At 35.1% G+C, this 18606-nt stretch overlaps 1 protein-coding gene across 2 annotated transcripts in view; it reads right to left on the bottom strand.

Moving 5' to 3' along the window:
- Positions 1-307: 307 nt before the first annotated feature.
- The window catches only part of TMEM87A (transmembrane protein 87A), a 28621-nt gene continuing 10322 nt past the window's right edge, over positions 308-18606 (bottom strand). Inside the window, exons 9-20 of one of the 2 annotated variants that reach the window (XM_026671033.2) lie at positions 18244-18427; positions 17671-17770; positions 15870-15963; positions 15089-15160; positions 9123-9231; positions 8526-8584; positions 8096-8199; positions 7672-7745; positions 6659-6720; positions 4971-5026; positions 3657-3687; positions 308-2536 (exon numbers count right to left, since the gene is read on the bottom strand). In XM_026671033.2, coding sequence (XP_026526818.1) covers positions 2495-2536; positions 3657-3687; positions 4971-5026; positions 6659-6720; positions 7672-7745; positions 8096-8199; positions 8526-8584; positions 9123-9231; positions 15089-15160; positions 15870-15963; positions 17671-17770; positions 18244-18427 — 987 coding nt within the window. In that variant the 3' untranslated portion in view covers positions 308-2494. Of the gene's footprint in view, positions 2537-3656; positions 3688-4970; positions 5027-6658; positions 6721-7671; positions 7746-8095; positions 8200-8525; positions 8585-9122; positions 9232-11013; positions 11083-15088; positions 15161-15869; positions 15964-17670; positions 17771-18243; positions 18428-18606 lie in introns of both variants that reach the window. The other variant, XM_026671034.2, reaches the window with a different exon arrangement.

The following is an 18606-nucleotide window of genomic DNA, read 5'->3' as shown; positions in this document are numbered from 1 at the left end:
GCCCTTCAAACCGGAAGTCCGACCTCACCCCATTCTTAAGAGATCCTTAAAGGGGGCGTACATAAGTGCACCAGTGTGCCTACCGTCCCTGTCTTACTGTCCCCATTTATCTGTGTTTACTTCCTTTGTTCATTTTTAGGTTCATACCTAAACTTGTTATCTTGTACATGTTTGACAAATAAATAAAAAATAAAATATTAGATTGCAGAAGCTGCCACTGTATCTGAACCCATGGTCTGTTCCTGACATTTTGCCATTAAAAAAAGACATTTCAAATAAAATATATCAGAAAGATACACTTAGCTCATTTTAGTGTTTAAAGGCAAAAATAATTTTATTATACAGAACATAAATCTGCTGAATCAAATGAAAAAGTTCCTGTAAGACAGAGGACACCCTATTTATCAAACCACTTATATACATTGTAAGTACAACAAAACACATTCGGGAAGCAGAATTAAGCCAGTAGTAAATTCCATGTGAAAACCCAATTCCAGTTTTTCCAGAAGAAATGACTATATCAAATATCTGTAGGACTCGTGTTTTGGCACTAAACTTAGAAAAACACAATTTAAAGGTTAAAAAAAAATACCTTATTTTGCACTTCACTAGGCAATTGGAAAGAAAGGTCCAACACACATACTTGCATAAATTATTCCAGAAGAGTATTTGTCATTAGGTTAACCTGAATCTGTTTCTGTTGCAACACTTGTTTATCCATCCAGTAACAGGGTCAGGTTTCTTGATAGCCTCTTTTTTTAAAAAAACCTCTCAAGTATTTCAGTATCTAAATATAATTATACAACTGTTAAAAATGTCTCTTGGTGTAGATAATAGTTGGAAGGGAGGTAGGATGTACAAGAACTGTGGAAGGTAATGAAGCTACTGATACCATACTGTAACAAGATCCTTCTGGCCTTTGGTTAAAGTGACTTGAGGACTGAGCTGCCACATTATAGTCTGCATTTTTATTGTGCATCACAGCCAGCTCCAGATCTGAAGAAACAGCTCAGAAAAATCTCTTCTTCTGTAAGCTTTGGCTATGGTTTTATCTAGAAGCAGTGAACAGGTGGCTGTAAGTCGCTATTTTAAATATCTCATTGGCCTCAGAAGACTGGTACTTCAGGAGTGTTAAAAAGCTGGTGTATTGGGGTGGGATTTCAGCCCCACTACACCAGCAGAAGCACTGGAAGCAATGAGGAATGCCACTTAAGAACTGCAAAACAGAATACTTCCCGTTTATGACTACTTTCTACAAAGTTCTCACCCAAGCAAATTGAGCATAGGTTAAACAAATAAATGTAACAATTTAAAGTCAAAATAGTCCAACTGGAGTTTGCCACTTACAAGTAATTTCAAATCAAAAAGGCTTTTGACAAGTTACAGTACCACAATTCATGGCTGATAGGTTCTGTTTGACCTTATGAATCAGTGGCTCAAATCTTTTTGGGCTCAATAAACCTAGCATAAATAATTTTAACATGGAAATATAGTTGCTAAGTCCTATGATGTTCAATGGTGTTTTCATTCAATTATTGTTCCAATTCAAATGCTCATGCTCAGATCTCATTGCCAGCAATGAGATAGCAATAAACCTGGGATTAAGTAATAATTGCTTTTAAAAACATTAAATTTAAAATATTTTTCTATGCTGTGGAATGAAAAAAGTGCATTTAATTTTGCTAAAAAATATTAAGCATCATAATTTCTCCCAAATATTTCTGTTGGAGTTTTCCATAAGCAAAAGTTCTCCTTGAAAAACTCTCTTGTTTTGCTAGCCAGACAGCAGAATCTTCAGACAATAAATAGCTACTGTTTCTAAGAGAAAAGGCACTGATCCTGATTCACAGATTTCTCACACATGATAGTGTTGCATACATGTTTTTGTATGCAAAGCACTTTTACAGATGGGATGATGTTTCTGTCAGCTATGACAGTGTCAAGTCCTCCAGGAAAAGTGGATGGATATAGGAATCGACCCCCCATTTACAGTCTCAAGTAATGGATACTGGAGGCAAGTGTAAGGTAATCTTACTGAATACACCATGCTGGAAATTATCTACAAGCAGAGGTCACTTTTTGCTTGTTTGAAGAAACTTCTGCACATGGTTCATCCTTACTGGCTCAAAGAAACTTTTTATTTTCTCCCAACCCCTTATAGTTAAATCATGGGATTTAGATCTAGTATTGAATTAAAAGTTGCTCTGCCAATTGTTAAATGTTTTAACTTAAATACTTTAAAAGAATTTGCTGCAATGAAAGACATTTCCATAGTTTAAATAACACACTGGCAGCAAACAGTGCAAATGCAAATCTTTTCATGACCGAAATTCCCTCCATGCTGACCTCTCAAAAAAATTCCCTCTGATAATAATCAGTGGTTCCAAAATTCATGGAACGTATCAGAGAAAGCAGCACTGGAACTTTGCCAGATAGACAAGGTTTCTTTTTTCTCAAGCAGTAAGACAACTTCTGCTGCAAGTTGTTTCATCTTTCATTCCATTTTGGATCTTTCAAAGTGTGTGATCATTCTTTCCTGCAAGATTTAACAAACAGAACCCAATAAATATAACAATTTACTTTCCCTGAAAAAATTACATTATTGTAATTGAACATGATTGTGAAAAAGCCAATATTAATCTAAATTGTTGGTGCTGCTATCATAAAGTTGTCAAATAACAAATTCAACTTCAGGATAAAGTGAGCACAATACATTTATCATATACAAAATATACATTTTGTTTGCATGTGCTCTTCAAAGTGCAAGTTAAGGTTAGCATGTTATAAACACTGACCTAAAGCTTTTAAAGGCCTAGAAAACTGTTGATCTAAGCCCGGTAGTTTGTTCAAAAGAAATACTGCATGAAAACAGGTAAAAGTCACCCTTTGGCACTGTCTAATAAAAAGACAATAGCAATAACTCTATATTTTGAGATCATGGGTAATATGATTTGGATTATCCTTCAGAATGCTTATTTCCTGTATGATAGCCTCATCGCATTTTCCAAACAGCATTCAAGAAATTCTCAATCAAATTCACATTAAAATTAGTCTTAATACTATACTGTATTCTGCATCCTCTCCATAAAACATTAGGTTTATTTAGAGAGTTAATAATGCAAGCGAGGCTTCCCTTGCCAGCAATTCCAGGTTGGAAAATTCATATTTACCATTCTAGAAGCTGGTATTAGACATTTCAAATAAAATATCGTTCTCAGCTTGATGTTTTTTGCCAAAGGCCGACATGGAGTCTTAAGATATTTTAGACTTATTCCAGTTTAGATTTAATTCTCTCCCCACCCCAAAATTAAGTTTTGTTGTAAAAAAAATACAACAAATGGTGGGGATAAAAAAATACAACAAATGGTAGGGATAAAGGGGTAATTGCAGGGAAGGGTTAAAGAATGCCATTCATAAATTTTCTGCATAAGCATCTCAGTGCAGATTGTTTAAAAAAAACAGGTATCTCTTATGAAATCTTTGACTAAAGTATTAAACAAAATTTCCTTTTGACATTTAGTAGTTCCCCGATACACTAACTGAAACAGTTGAAGCATTCAATTTTTAATTGCTGGAATCATTTCTCTAATTCTTAGCTCATGACTCTTCTGTCACATCATAGGACCTGAATTATTGCTTAAGGGTTAGTTACTGACCTCATCTGAATCCAGTAATGCTGGCAGAGCCCTGCAATTGAGAGGGAAAGAAAAACATAGTAAAACAAAGAGAGACTAATGATTGCTGTGGTGCTAGCATGAGGTATGCATTCACCAAAATATGCTGGCGATTCAGAATGCAAAAAAAGAAAAATCACATTATCAGACAAAACCTTGTATTTTTCTTTCATTGAACATTAAATAAAATTAGCATTTGTCCACATCAGCCATGTTAAGACAAGGATTTATATTTTTTTCAGAAATGGGGCTATAACTATTTGATAGCACATGGATGGAACAAAAAATAGGTAAGCCCAGAAAGATAATTGTATTTAATTTAATTTAAAATGAAATTTATCAAAATGTAATAAATATGATGGTTCTTCATGTATTTATTCACTTTCTCTTCCTTCACCAATTTTGTAAGTAACTCTTAGGGCTGCACACAAAACTTTGGGGAGATACACGTGGCCTTTAAACCTCAGATTTAATACTTTTTACTTCCTAGTTATGGAACATTCTGAAGTAACGTTATAAAAATGGGCTGCAGAGTGGCCTATTTTTTTCCCCCCCCCAAAAAAAGACTGGGATGGGTGCAGGAGGATTCTAGGAAATAAAGGTGCTTCCATTACCACCCTATCTCCTCACTCCTAAGGTTCAGGAGCTTAATGGTAGAAATGATAAGCTTTCTATTCCCATTTCCATCTTTAACCTACTTCAAATCTTCACAATAATAAAAAGGACTGCCCCATTTCAACCCATTTTTGGGGGGATGATATCATCATAACACTGTAAAATGTGGGGCAGGAGAACCCTGGTGGCACAATGGTTAGAATGCAGTATTGCAGGCTAACTCTGCCCATAGCCAGGAGTTTGATCCTGACTGGCTTAATCTTAAACTTTCCATCCTTCCGAGGTCACTACAATGAGGACCCAGATTGTTGGGGGAAATATGCTGACTTTGTAAAACACTTAGAAAGGGCTGTAAAGCACTATGAAGTAGTGTATGTCTAAGTGCTACTGCTATTTAGCAGCCAACCTAGTAGATATTATTTAGTCTAATTAAAGCTATTGTGATTCTAATAACCTTCCCAAAGATTGTTTCATCAAGTAAAAACAAGCTTAAACAAGAACAAGAATACATTTACAATTTATATTAGAAACTGATAACTGGAAGCCTAAAAGGCAGAATCCAGAAGTTACACCTATTCTGGATATTGCAAATGGCAGGCAACATCCTCTTTATTTTCAAAATAACTAGTTTAGTGCTTTTAAATGTATATTTTATGTATAACTTATATTATAGATACTTACACATCAGTCACAGAAGAAGGAACATTTTCTTCCACCCATTTCAAATCATCTTCTTGCTATAGTTTTTAAAAGTCAGGTGATTATTGGATTATTGTCCACTTAAAATTATAGTACATTTTTGTGATGATTACATTCAATCTAAAGTATAAAGCAAAAAAGTATCTTCCCCATATTTTTCCAATAGAATATCTCATTAACTATATCTGACATTTTTTCACCTCTTCCTATTTTAGATAGGCCCATAAACATTTTATTACAGTACTTTATATATAACATAGAACATCATTTTTAAAAAGATATGCTTAATTGAATTACCATTTTCTTTTAAACCACATTAAAGAAAGTATAGCATCCAAAGTGCTTTAATTTACTATTCATTACAAAATTCCAGTTACAGGTTATTCATTTATTTATATTTATATTATTTATATTTATATTTATATTTATATTTATATTTATATTTATTTATATTTATATATATATATATATATATATATATATATATATATATATATATATATATATATATAAAGTTTTCGCGGTTACTTACATGTATGGTATTCAGCTTTGTTTGGGTATTTTCCCACGTCATTATAGTTGTGCTTTTAAAGTTCACTGACTTTCAGTGAAAGTCTGACTCACAGACGAACACAATACAGAAGCCTGATGATGGCAGATGAGACTCTGCCGAAATGTTGCTACAACTTTAAAAGCACCACTATAATGACGTGGGAAAATACCTGAACAAAGCTGAATACTATATATATATATATATATATATATATATATATATATATATATATATGTATATATATTCTTTGCTTAACGCCCATTCATTCAGTCACCATTCAAAGTTATAACGGCATTGAACAAGAGGGACCTACAAAAGGTCCCCATAGTTGCAGCTGTTGCAGTGTCCACGCAGTCATATGATCAGGATCTGGGGATTTGGCAACCAGCTTGAAATTACGATGTCATAAGAATCCCGCGGTCACATGATCATTTGCAATGCTCACTGTTCAGCTTCAAACAAGCAAAGTCAATAGGGAAGTCTGCAAGAGGTTGCAAATGGCAATCATGTAATTGCAGGATGCTGCAATCACGTGGGATTCGCCTAACAGCAGCACCGAAAGTTGCTGCTACTGGTATTAAGTTAACATGGTCATATGATGTGCTTTAAAGTTAACATGGTCACATGATGTGCTTTACTTAATAATAGAATTGCTGGCAATAGTTACAATTGTTAAGTGAGGACTACCTGTATAGTATCTAAAGTGCTTTAATTTATTATTATCCATTGGACAAATTCCATTAAATAATCTCTTTAATTATTAAAATAATTAGTAATTTGGAAATTACAGTTTATTCACATAATGGTAATTTTTTTCATCACACACACTATGGAAGAAAGATATTTTGTAACAATTATCATAACATATTTTTGCTATAAGAGACTTAAAATATGTATTTACAAAAGGCATGAAGTTAAGTACAAATTAAAAAAGACTTATCTTTGCTGTTGCATCTCCCTTTTTTACCATATCTTAATTTAATCCCAACAACTGACATCACTTATAATTGCTGCCATTTATTGGAAATAATATTTCACTAATGAGCACCTTAGCACTTTATTTTTATATCTTCCATTTTTCTAGCATTAGTTAAAAAAATATTAGCAAAGGACTTACTGCTTTGTTGGTTTTAGGATTTCCATTTGATTCTTGTTTTGAAGTTCTCATTTTCATGCCCTCTGTATAAAATATTGGGGGAGGAATCTTATTCAAGAGTGCAACATTTCGTTAGGTATGTAAAATATAATATATAATAGTTATCAGTGTTTAATACTGTATATTTCCCACACTCAGAACAGGTTTAAAAACTCTACTGTTTTATGGAAAAGTGGAATGGACTTCTGTGGAGGCAATTCTTGGGAAAAATAACACAGGGAAAATGATTTGATCTTATAGGTCTGGTTTTCAATTCTGTTTATTTCTGATGCTATGATAAATCAGTAAAAGAGATCTTACTGAGAGACAAAAGCATATCTAAACTGCACAAAACTGGAGTAGCCCACTGGAGCTACTTTAGGAAAAGAGATTCAGTATCTATGTCTGCCAAACACAGAGCAAACAGGTCTGTGTGGAGATGTGAGAAAAAGTGAGAAATCTGGTTTAACCTATTCTGTTCCATTCTACAGTATATCCAAATGCTCTCATGAAGATATAAGGATATATTTCTTGCATACTGAACAGTAAGATCAACTTTAGAAGTTTATTGTTCCCTGATTCATATGACATGGTAAATCATGTGATATTTTTATCTTAACTTAGTATGTGCAGATACACCCAATGGCATATTATGCAGTCATTAAACCACAGTTCAATATAATGTGAGAATCAAGTCTGCCTTGTTTATTTCATAAATGTCTGACTCAAATGTAACTATGTTTTCAGCTGCTGTTTGAATTTCAGTGCCAATGCAGAGGTTAGAGAAACCATCCCATGAAATAAAATTATGTCTCTTAGAAACAAAATGCAAGAAAATTGCTTGTAATTGCCTTGTGCCACAAAAGACTGCAACTATGATATGTAATTAAAACTTAAACTGGGGTAAAGAGATACTAGTGATAATACATAGCACTACAGATACGCCCTTTTAGAATAAAAGTTGCATTCATAAAACAGAGATATGTTTTTCTTACCAAAGCTCTCTTTCAGCATTGGCTCTTTCTGTTCATCGTCCTCATCTTCTTCAGACAATGGTGAAAAAGCAAACCTTTTAGAAAGCAAAATTACAAATAATGGCTTCAGCAGGTTAATATAAAATATTTTTAGTTTCTTTAAACATGTGATATATTTAAGATTGCTTGTAGCATCTAAAGCTGAAAGGGAAAGTACTGGACAGCAACAATAAACACATGCCTTAGACCAAGGGTATCAAACTCACGTCATCCCATGACATATCACGACTTCCCCCGCTAAACCGGATGTGGGCAAGGCCAGCTCATGATGCATCTGGCCCGTGGGCCACGAGTGTGACACCCCTGCCATATCTAATATTTGTAGTACGAAGTATATATACTATAAAGTGAAGTATACTATAAAGTATAGGATAAAGTATAGTACCGCTGGTTGTTGGCAGATGGCCTCCAAAGAATCATGATGACAAAAAGAATCATTGAGAATAACAGCCGCCAGATGGCATCATCAACCCATAGCTCTTGCCAATCCTGTTAATTAATGTAAGATAGTAAATATAAAAAGTTCTATTTTTGAAAAAAAAAAACCAACATTTTCAACAAGGCAAAATCAAAGTTAAGTTTGACTTTTAGTGATTTTATGCTCATGTCCATGTTAGTTTCCTTAGCAACAATAAAGAAGTGTCTTTGTTTGCCATTGACTTCTCCCATGATATATTATTACCTTCCCAGATCTTGATATTCTCTATTGCATCCACCCGGGTCTGAGCCAGCTTAGTCTCCAAGTTAAGACAAGGTTATCAAATTCCTAGCTATCTACTTAACTAGCAAAACTGACAAAAAAGAGACAGACTCACCGATTTACAGTCCATCAATCTGAATTTCAAAGTTGTCCAGATGATAAAAACAATAGATGCTAAAATATGTTTTTAAAATAAAAATATCGCAAAATATTAACAAATCAGATTAAACTGCAGAACTCAATGATTTTTTAATGTAATTATTTTTATAATCTATAACCAATTCATACTATTATGCTTGTGGTCATCTGCCTGATTCCTTTGAAATTGCTCTTTATTCATTGAAAATAAAAATTATGAAGAATGAACAGTTTTACAAAAAATATTTAACCGTAACTTTCTATTCAGTTCAATAAACCTAAGGAGATAACAAAGATCCCAAAAATACTTACTTCTGCATCCTAGAATTATAATAAGAAATAAGAATTTTTTGTTGAAATAGATTGGCAAGTATCCATAAGTCATAGGAACACAATATTTAATCTCCCTTCTGGCAAAATTTTTATTTCCTTTAATCTCCTTCCTTTATCTACCATGATTATTTATTTACAAAAAAAATGTAGACATGTTTCTTGAGCACCAAATGCCAAGTACCCTATGATATCTGGTTTAACAATGTTTATTTTAAAATTAGAAATAATTTCTATCATTTACCTGCTATTGCCAAGATGAGTGTATTGGTGAAGTGCCGGTAAAGAGAGAGCTTCACAACATTCCTCCTAAGCTTCAGCAGTTTCATTGTTTGAGTTAAACTGATAAATATGTATAGAAAGTCAAGGGAAAATTCAGTATATATACATTAATGACATAATTGTGCTCTAGCTTCTCTTCAGATCTTAATTGGCATTGCCAATTAAGCAATTATTATTACCCAATTAATCATGGAGAAATAATATATATGATAATATATATAATAACCAATTCACACAAATCTGAATCATATTCTAACTATTTTACTATTAAACCCTGTCTCACTTATTAATTGCCGCTTTGAATCCCTGACACAAATGTTATTAAAGATAGATCTGGTATTGCTCCAAAGGCTATTAAAAATAATAAATAATCCTGTTTGCATGAAATATGAACTAATAGAACAGAGATTAGTCATGTAGCAGCCTATTTCCAAACTTTATGGTGCCTGTATAAAGTATTGTCCTTATGAACATAACTTTCAGCAATTTTACAGGAAGTATGCTAAGATGAGTTCCATCTCTGGCATAAATGACAAGTACTGTACGTGCAAACTCTGGGGAGGATTACTAAAATGAGCACAGCATTATCCCTTGTTGCCAATACAATGTAAATTGCCTTACAGTGGATGGGTTCATACTTCATTCTAAACCATGGTTGGCTTAAACATAATCAGTAGAATTAGATGGGTTTGCGTAACATACAAAGCCCCAAGTCAAATAAGTTGAATCAAATTATTGAATGTTGAATCAAATTATTGAATCTGACCATATCCCATCTAGCCTAATACTACTTGTGCTGAATAACAAACAGCAACTTTCCAGTATTTTAGACAGGAGACTTTCCAGTCCAAGTTTGAAAATCCTCCAGTTGTCTTTCCCAACTGAGTGATGTACAACCTCAGACTTCAGAATTCCCAATTACCACAACTACTGAAATCCGCATATCTGGTGGGTACCTAAATTAGGCTTGGATACACTCTGTAGAAATTCAGATTACAGTTATATACCCTACTACTGCAACAAGAGTACTTCCAAAAATGGTTAACTACAAGGTAGTCCTCAACTTACAACAGTTCATTTAGTGACTGTTGAAAATTACAACAGCACTGAAAAAAGTGACGTGACCATTTTTCACATGTATGACCATTGCAGCATCCCCAAGGTGACATGATTTACATTTGGATACTTGATAACTGGTTCATCTTTATGACAGCTGCAGTGTCCCAGGTCACATGATCATCTTTTGTGGCCTTCTGGCAAGCAAAGTTAATGGGAAAACCAGAATCACTTAACAACCACATGACTAATTTAACAACTTGTGATTCACTTAACAACTGTGGCAAGAAAAGTCATAAAATGGGGCAAAACTCACTTAACAAATTTCTCACTCAGCAACATAAATTTTGGGCTCAATTGTGGTTGTAGGTCGAGGGCTATCTGACCGCATGGGATTGTGTAAATTATTCTGCAAAAGGTTTAGCTTTCACTAGCCTCTTTGGTCACCAGGTTTGAAGTGAAACGATGACCATTTTGACCTAAAAAGTCCACTAAGCTCAATGAGGCTTGTTCAGTACTATAGCTTTCCCCAACCTGCTGCCTTCCAGATATATTGAGATTCAACGCTTATCATGCTGAGTGAAGGATCAGAATGCTGAAATCAAACACATTTGGAATGCACTTTCAAATTCACTAACTCGTAAAGGTAGGTAGGAGCAAAATCGTGGGATATATTTGAGGAATCAATCCAATAATGACAAGATCAGGCAGAATATCTAAAGTAGAATGCCACCCACCATGAAAACCAGCTCCAAATAAATTAGCAACCCACCCAATAAACCAATGAAGAAGGATATCCACCAACAGAGGGCAGTATCTAGGAAAGCCAGTGGAATAAAAGCCAAGGAAGCAAGATCACTCTGTGCCTAGAGAGACAAAGAGAAAAAGGCATTGAGATCAAGAGTCAGGAAACATGACTACAAAGATTAAGATTTGAGAAGAGATTGCACCCGAAAGCATAGACTTGTTACCTTACTATCTGCTGAACACATTTTTCTTGCTGTATTCCCAAAGAATAGGTCGTTATTACATTACTCTAATATAAAACGCTATCTAGACACAGTCACTCTCTTTATATATGTATATGTGTGTGTAAATGTGTATGTGCATATACAGAGATCTCATATACATATGTGTATTTCACATGTTTTTATTTTATTGGATTTTATTTTTTCCTTTGAAGGGTACTTGTCAGTCATAGGATTTCAGTTCAACTACATGTAGTCCTCAACTTAAACAGTTCCTTTAATGGCTGTTCAAAGTTACAACATCACTGAAAAAAGTGACTTATGACCGTTTTCCTCACTTACAGCCATGGCAGCATCTCCATGCTTATGTAATCAAAATCCAGATGCTTGGCAACTGACTCATATTTATGATGGTTGCAGTGTCCTGAGATGATACGATCACTTTTTGTGACCTTCTGATGAGCAAAGTCGATGGAGAAGCCAGATTCACTTAACAACTGTGTTATTAACTTAACAGCTGCAGTGATTCACTTAACAACTGTGTAAGAAAGGTCGTAAAATGGGGCAAAGTTCACTTAACCACTGTCTCACTTAGCAGCATAAATGTTTGGCTCAATTGTGGTCATAAGCCGAGGACTACCTGTATATAAGACCCATAACTAAAAGAAACTGCAATAATTAATAATGAATGAACAAATAGGAGAAATATGCTGAGAACCCCAAAACATCACTGCTGCAACCTGACCTCCCTGAGCAGAAGGCAACATTGCTAGCTCCATTTTCTGCAGACTGGAATTACACTTCTCAGTAATAAGCACAACTTTCATTCTCTATCAGTGTGAAGGAGAGCTGATAGGAAAGAATGTCCTAGAGCAGTATTTCTACAAAGTGACCAGAAGCACATTACAAAGCTTCCTATTAAACTGTGTGGCTAAGGGTCACCTCTAAAAAAGCAAATATATGTTTTATAAGCTTCATAACCACAGAGGAGTTGACCAAGGCAGAAGCTTCATAAATGTTCAGAAGGATTATCTTAGTTCTAAAGCTGCAGAGTCACTAGGTTTCCATTACAAAATAAGAAATGGTCTCTGCTGGAACAGATAGCAATAGCAATAGCACTTAGACTTATATACCGCTTTACAGTGCTTTACAGCCCTCTCTAAGTGGTTTAGAGAGTCAACATATTGCCCCCAACAATTTGAGTCCTCATTTTACCCACCTCGGAAGGACAGAAGGCTGAGTCAATCTTGAGCCTGGTGAGATTTGAACTGCCAAATTGCAGTCAACCGGCAGTCAGCAGAAGTAGCCTGCAGTACTGCACTCTAACCACTGTGCCACCATGGCTCATATATGCTAAATGAGCCAACAATATGCTCTCTAAACACTTTCCTGCTTTAATCATTGGCTCGTAGGGAACAAACAGGCTACTAGAAGTGAGCATCTAAAATATTTTTTAGTACAGCCAAAGCAACATATGTACTTCTTGCCTGAGTTGAAACTGGGCACAATATTTCCTGTGATCTACAAAAGGTTGAATTAACCTTGGGTGAAAAGGGGAAACAGAGTCATGTTAAGACATGTACCCATCTTCCTACACCAACAAAGAACCTACTGCTTTCTGTTGATGTCACTTGCCAGAGCTAAGGAAAGGATGGCAGGTATGAGGACCTTGGACTACAGATGATGACAACAGGATGTAGGTCCAAAATGTGAGGACCCTGAGGGCATCTGGTAAAGGTGTTTTCAAATCTCCACTCTCTTTCACCCAGTGGACTTCGCTGGTTTGTAGATGCTCTCAGCCACCAACATTTTGGAAGGCCTGCCTAATTAAAGGCCTAATAATAAAATTCTGCAAGCAACAGCCTCTGGTTAGAATTATCTACCTTTTTCTAGGATAGCCCTAGATTGGGGGAGGGGGGGGGGAGAGACAGAGAAAGTGACAGCAAGAAGTTAAAAAAAAAGTAGGAGAGTGGAGTGGATTTGTCTATTTTGGTTCTCCTGCCAACATATACCTCCTGACAGTTTATTGCCAAGGTAACATAACCATGTTATTAAAATATCCCTCTTTTCCAGTTGCATTGCAATTTGTCACCCTAATATGTGCTTCAAAAGATTAAATAGATTACGTTTTAGACAAAACTGACATTTTTGAAGCTGGTTTTTGCATGCTTGGTACACTTTTGCACAGCCCTGTCCCACAAAATGTTCCCTCCAAACCATTCTCACTTCCAGATTTAGCAGTCAAGAAGAAAAATATAAGTAGAATGTAGAGACTTTCTATCCAAATTTTGCTCTTATTGGCAAAAATCAAACTCTACTGTCACTACCCAGCTGCAACACAGCTCATTTATTGTGAAATCAGTCCTAACAATCTATCAAAATATTGTAGGATTTTCATTTGAGGCTAGTGTAACCATGTTATGCTTAAAATATTTCTATTTAATTTTTCTACCGTACTACCAGAAATTTGCAATAATCATTCAGCATCAAACAGAATTATAGATGGGTGATTTCACTGTAACTGGAACTATATGGTTTTTTTTGCTTTAGATGTGTATGTTTGTTTTTATTCTTACTGAAGCATCATAAATGTGTTGCTTCCAATATTAAATTAAACTGCTAATATCAGTTGCATTGTACCTTGCCCTTAATAGTTTAATTAAGATATTGGATGTTAAATATTTGAACTGTCAAAAAGTATACTGTATAAAATCATCCAAATTTACATGTTTAAAAATAGCATTAATTGGCATGTCACATGATTTGCTATTTGCTCATGGACCAAGATTTTAACTTGCACTCCATCAATATACTAAAGATTGCTCTACTGTTTCAGAGCAAATTTGGAAGGTATGCAGAAAGATAAAGAAAGGTGATTTTTTCTCTCATGAAGATACTGGTTCATCAGCACATTAATACTATTGGACCAAACCACTAACTTAAATTACTTACTCCTATACACAATTTGCTCTTTCCATTAATCTACTATCAAATTTTTCTACCAACATACCAACAATGCAAGGGAGCAAAAATAAATAAGTTGCAATGCTACAGACATGTGAATAATAATAATGTTATAGATAGATGAATAATAAGTTATTTGAGCATATTATTGAATAGATGCATAAAACTGAACTGTTTTAAAAGGACAACATCAATTATAAAGACCATACAACCCACTATAAACTAAGCAGTTACAGCAAGCATCGTTGAAGGAAAAGCAAAATAGTCTCAAATTGTATTGAAATCAATTGAACTGCAGTATACAGTTGAGAATGGGACTTAAACTCTGGTGATGTCTATGGAGATTCTCAGGCTATGGTTGTCCCAAGGGTGCTTTTTCAAATGGAAGGATTTATATTCCTTGCAGTCATCTGGTCATTCGCACTCTTTTTGAGAGTCTTTGAAGCCACTTGGAGGTTTATTTGTACCCTCAGGGTCACCTGAATAGTGCAAGTGGCCTCAATGACTCTCAGAAAGAGTGCTAACGACCAGATGACTGCGAGGAATATAAATCCTTCCATTTTCCACCATTCACTCAGAACTGAAGAAGTTCCTTAGATGAGAAGTGAAAAGTCTTCAAGCAAACACAAAGTCCATTTTCCTTTTGAAAAAGCACCTTGAAGATACTCTGGTGATATTCAGATTTGTGAGATGGGTCCTCTTTTTATTGCTCACATTATTAGCAAATCATGCCCCAAATTAAGGGATTACAGGGTCATAAAAAGGGAGTTTTTATAAGGTTGATTTTCTAAAGCTGAATCCTAAAAAGAGGGACAGGGTGATCTTTAGATAATTTAACTATTTGTTAACTGGTTTTTAAAATACTCTGATCCATTAAAAATCCAGGATACATATTGCAATGATATAAATTAGAAACATGACCCAATTTTTGAAAGGATATCCAATAAATAATACAGGAGTCAATGATAGACAGTCCGAAGTTAGCTACAGCGGCTGTAACACCATGGAAAGACTGAAAAGGCAGTAGAAAGAGAATTGGTTTTATATGACAAATACAATAAATAGGATTTTTAAACATGGATCAGCATAGGAACAAGGAATAATAGTCCTACCAGATACAAAATAAAACTCAATAATTAATATACAGTACATAGTTTACACTGAACAACATGGAGAAATAACGATAAGGCCAGGGATTGCCATGTGGCCCACAAAAATTCATCTCTTAGATACCCTGAGTTAGGAATGTTAACGGAGCCAAGAAGCAGAGTTCAACTATACAAACTAACAATATGGTAGTCCAATATTTGATAGCCCAGGGAATTACAAAAAGGAATACTTCTTTTACATTCCTCTGAGTAGGAATTATTATCCACTTCATTAATGAAAATTTAAAAGCAACTTATAACGGGCACAAAAATGTTCTTTAATAAATACAAAATAGAAAGGACCAAAAACAAGGTTAAAATGATTAAAAACATTCCATTAAAAAAGAACCAGTAGCTGAGAAAAGCCAATAAAAAAAGATCTATTTCTGAAACTCAACAGAAACTTATTGCTGCGGAGAGGACATTATTCCATAAAACAGGTGCCACCATCAAGAATGTCAACCATTTATATTCATCAAATTTTATGTAATACAAAACTTGTTTGCAGCAAGTGAAACCTACCAGTTTCATGCATATGAGAGATACAAAAGTCTGAAACAAGTGATTACTAACCCCGGTGACTCTGAGGACCCCTTCCATGCCAGAAAATAACAAATAAAGGGCTCCAGCTGCAATTACTTTATGAAGAGTAACTCCCAGGCGAGGTCTGCAATTGGGAATAAAAGAAGTTTAAAAGAAAGTGAAAGCACAGACTGGTTTCTCAAATAACATTTCATTTACTTATCTATCATTTCTCATCAAGGAAATGTGAGCCTGCTATTATAATATTTGTAATTCTCTTGTTATTTTTCTAACTTTGCTGATGTTTAGCGAGACATCTCAAATTCAACAAATGTGGTCAACTTATCTCAAGCAGGCTGCCGACATACAACCTGCTAATTTCTGCATCATATATTCTTCTCCTCAGAAGAGGTACTAAAGAACAAACAAAGATGGACCGAGTGACAATGTTGTTCTCACTCAAAGTGTGCAACGTGCAAAATCAATCAACATACCACTATTTCTTACCCTGCTGAACCTCCACCCAGATCTTGCCATCCGGGGATGGTTCAGCAGTTTCCAGAAGTAAATTACTTTCACTCGTTTCTAGAAACTTCTGAAGTTCTTTCTACATTTGCCCCCAGATCATTATGGCACAGAAAAATATTCAGGATTGTCCAGATGGAAAGAGAGTATTTCAGAGTTTTCAAAAATGTTTTGATCCTAAATCATTTTCCCTACCAAAAGAAACAGCAGAAAAAAATAACATAATTTCCTCCTGGAGAAGAGGCCTAATGATCCTCTCAGATCACTCTTTCAGGTATTCTCTCTCTCTTTGCAAGATGTGATGCCTGTGTGAATGTATCTCCTTGAAAAGCTAGTAGCAAGGTTGATGTTTTGTGGTTTAATCATTGCAAATAAAGCAGCGGTCGCCAACTGGTGGGCCATGGCCCACCGGTGGGCCGTGAGAAAATCTTGGTGGGCCACAGTGAAATCTCACCTCCAGAGCAACCTCCAAGGCAATTAATCCAGGCTGCGCAGAAACACAAGGCTGCGCCGCCCACATGGTCCAAGGGAACCCTCCCCGCCCACTCACTCCTTACCCGGCAAACTTGCCTGCTAAATTGCTATTTTTCCTTTTTCTGACCATCATCTATTCTGCTGTGCCAGGAGATTTAGATTAGCTAGGAAGCAGGAAATGGTTGGATTTCTTGCTTTCTAGCTAGTCTTTAGATCTTCGGCTCAGCACAGCCGAACATCCCTTAGGACTGAAGTTTTGCTTGCAAGCAAATTCAGTGCAGACTCACGGCAAGCAAATTTGAGACTGAGCTAGCTGATGGCAGATAGATAGATCACTGAATGATTCTGTGAGCAACTCAATCTGCCTGCTTTACCTGATTTTGGGTAAAAGTTGCTCTTTTTTATAAAAAATTCAATATTTACATGCATGGTGTGTTGTGAATTAATTTTGTGAGTTTGCTTGCAAGCAAACTTGATGTGACAGACTGAGTTAGCCAATGGCAGATAGATAGATCTCTGAATGAATCTGTGATTCTGTGAGCAACTCAATCTGCCTGCCTGCTTTGCCTGATTTTGAGTAAAAGTTGCTCTTTTTTATAAAAAATTCAATATTTATATAAATATTTATAATATTTACATATAAGCCATGCCCAGCCAGTCACATGACCACCAAGCCACACCCACAAATTAGGCCACGCCCACAGAACTAGTTAGTGGTCCCTGGGATTTAAAATTATGAGTTTGGTGGTCCCTGAGGTCCAAAAGGTTGGCGACCCCTGAAATAAAGCATATGGAAAAGCTTTTGAGGGATTCCAAGCATGTCACAAAAAATTGGGGCACAAGGATTACTTACTTCACTATGCCATATCCCAGACTCACTATGATAACAAGAATTCGAGCAAGGGAACGTTTCAATGCCGAAAGTAGCTCAGCCAGGATCAGTGCCTCTTGGACTGCAAGTAAACACAGACAGGACACTTCCTGAACATACTGATTAGCATTTAATGCTTGCACTGTACTGCAACAAATATTAATTTAAGAAAGGCTGAATATTAAAGAAAAATAAATGGGAAAGTACATGTCTTTTGAATAACATTAGAACAATACAGAAAATATGAGACCTATACTTAAATTCTTTAAAAATGAAATACATTTAACAGAATTAATCATTCTCATTTTGAATTAATTTTTAGAATATTTATCTCAGTCAGTTATTATTTCCTGCACTGAGAGAGTGAGCTGATGAAAAATTAACTTCAGAAATATTTTTGTTTGTTTTAATGCATGCTCTAACAATTTTCCATTTGACAGATATGACCTAGAAAGGATGACAGAAAGTATTTTCTATCACTAGATAGAAAAAGTTAATATAAATAGAAAATAATTCATATACTGGCATACTTTAAAAAATGTTTTTCACACCTACCGGATTTTCCTGTATAGCGAATATTCTGGAATTCTGCATAAAATACAGCTTTCTCCAACATTCCAAGTAAGATAACTGTACCAATCCAAAACTGTATCCTTAGGAGATCCCGCCAGTAGCAGGCTGACCATGCAAACCACAGAACGCCAAACAACACATATACAATACACATCACCATGAAGAACTATTAGAGGAAGAAAAATGAGATGCAGTTTAAAGGATTATTGCAAACTGCACTTTTCTAGCTGCTTATTTATATAGATAGATTCCTCCTAGATTTCTTTAATTCTGATACTAATATAATTTTTAATGTTTTAAATTAATTATCAGTTAAATTTAAATTATCAGTTAAATTTAATAACA

This window comes from Notechis scutatus, chromosome 1 (genome assembly GCF_049901735.1).
Source record: "Notechis scutatus isolate UNSWTSFEM ecotype Mainland chromosome 1, rNotScu1.2, whole genome shotgun sequence".
Taxonomy (NCBI): Eukaryota; Metazoa; Chordata; class Lepidosauria; order Squamata; family Elapidae; genus Notechis; species Notechis scutatus.
Note: the sequence above shows the minus strand (reverse complement) of the source record. Positions and strands in the feature narration are given on the sequence as shown.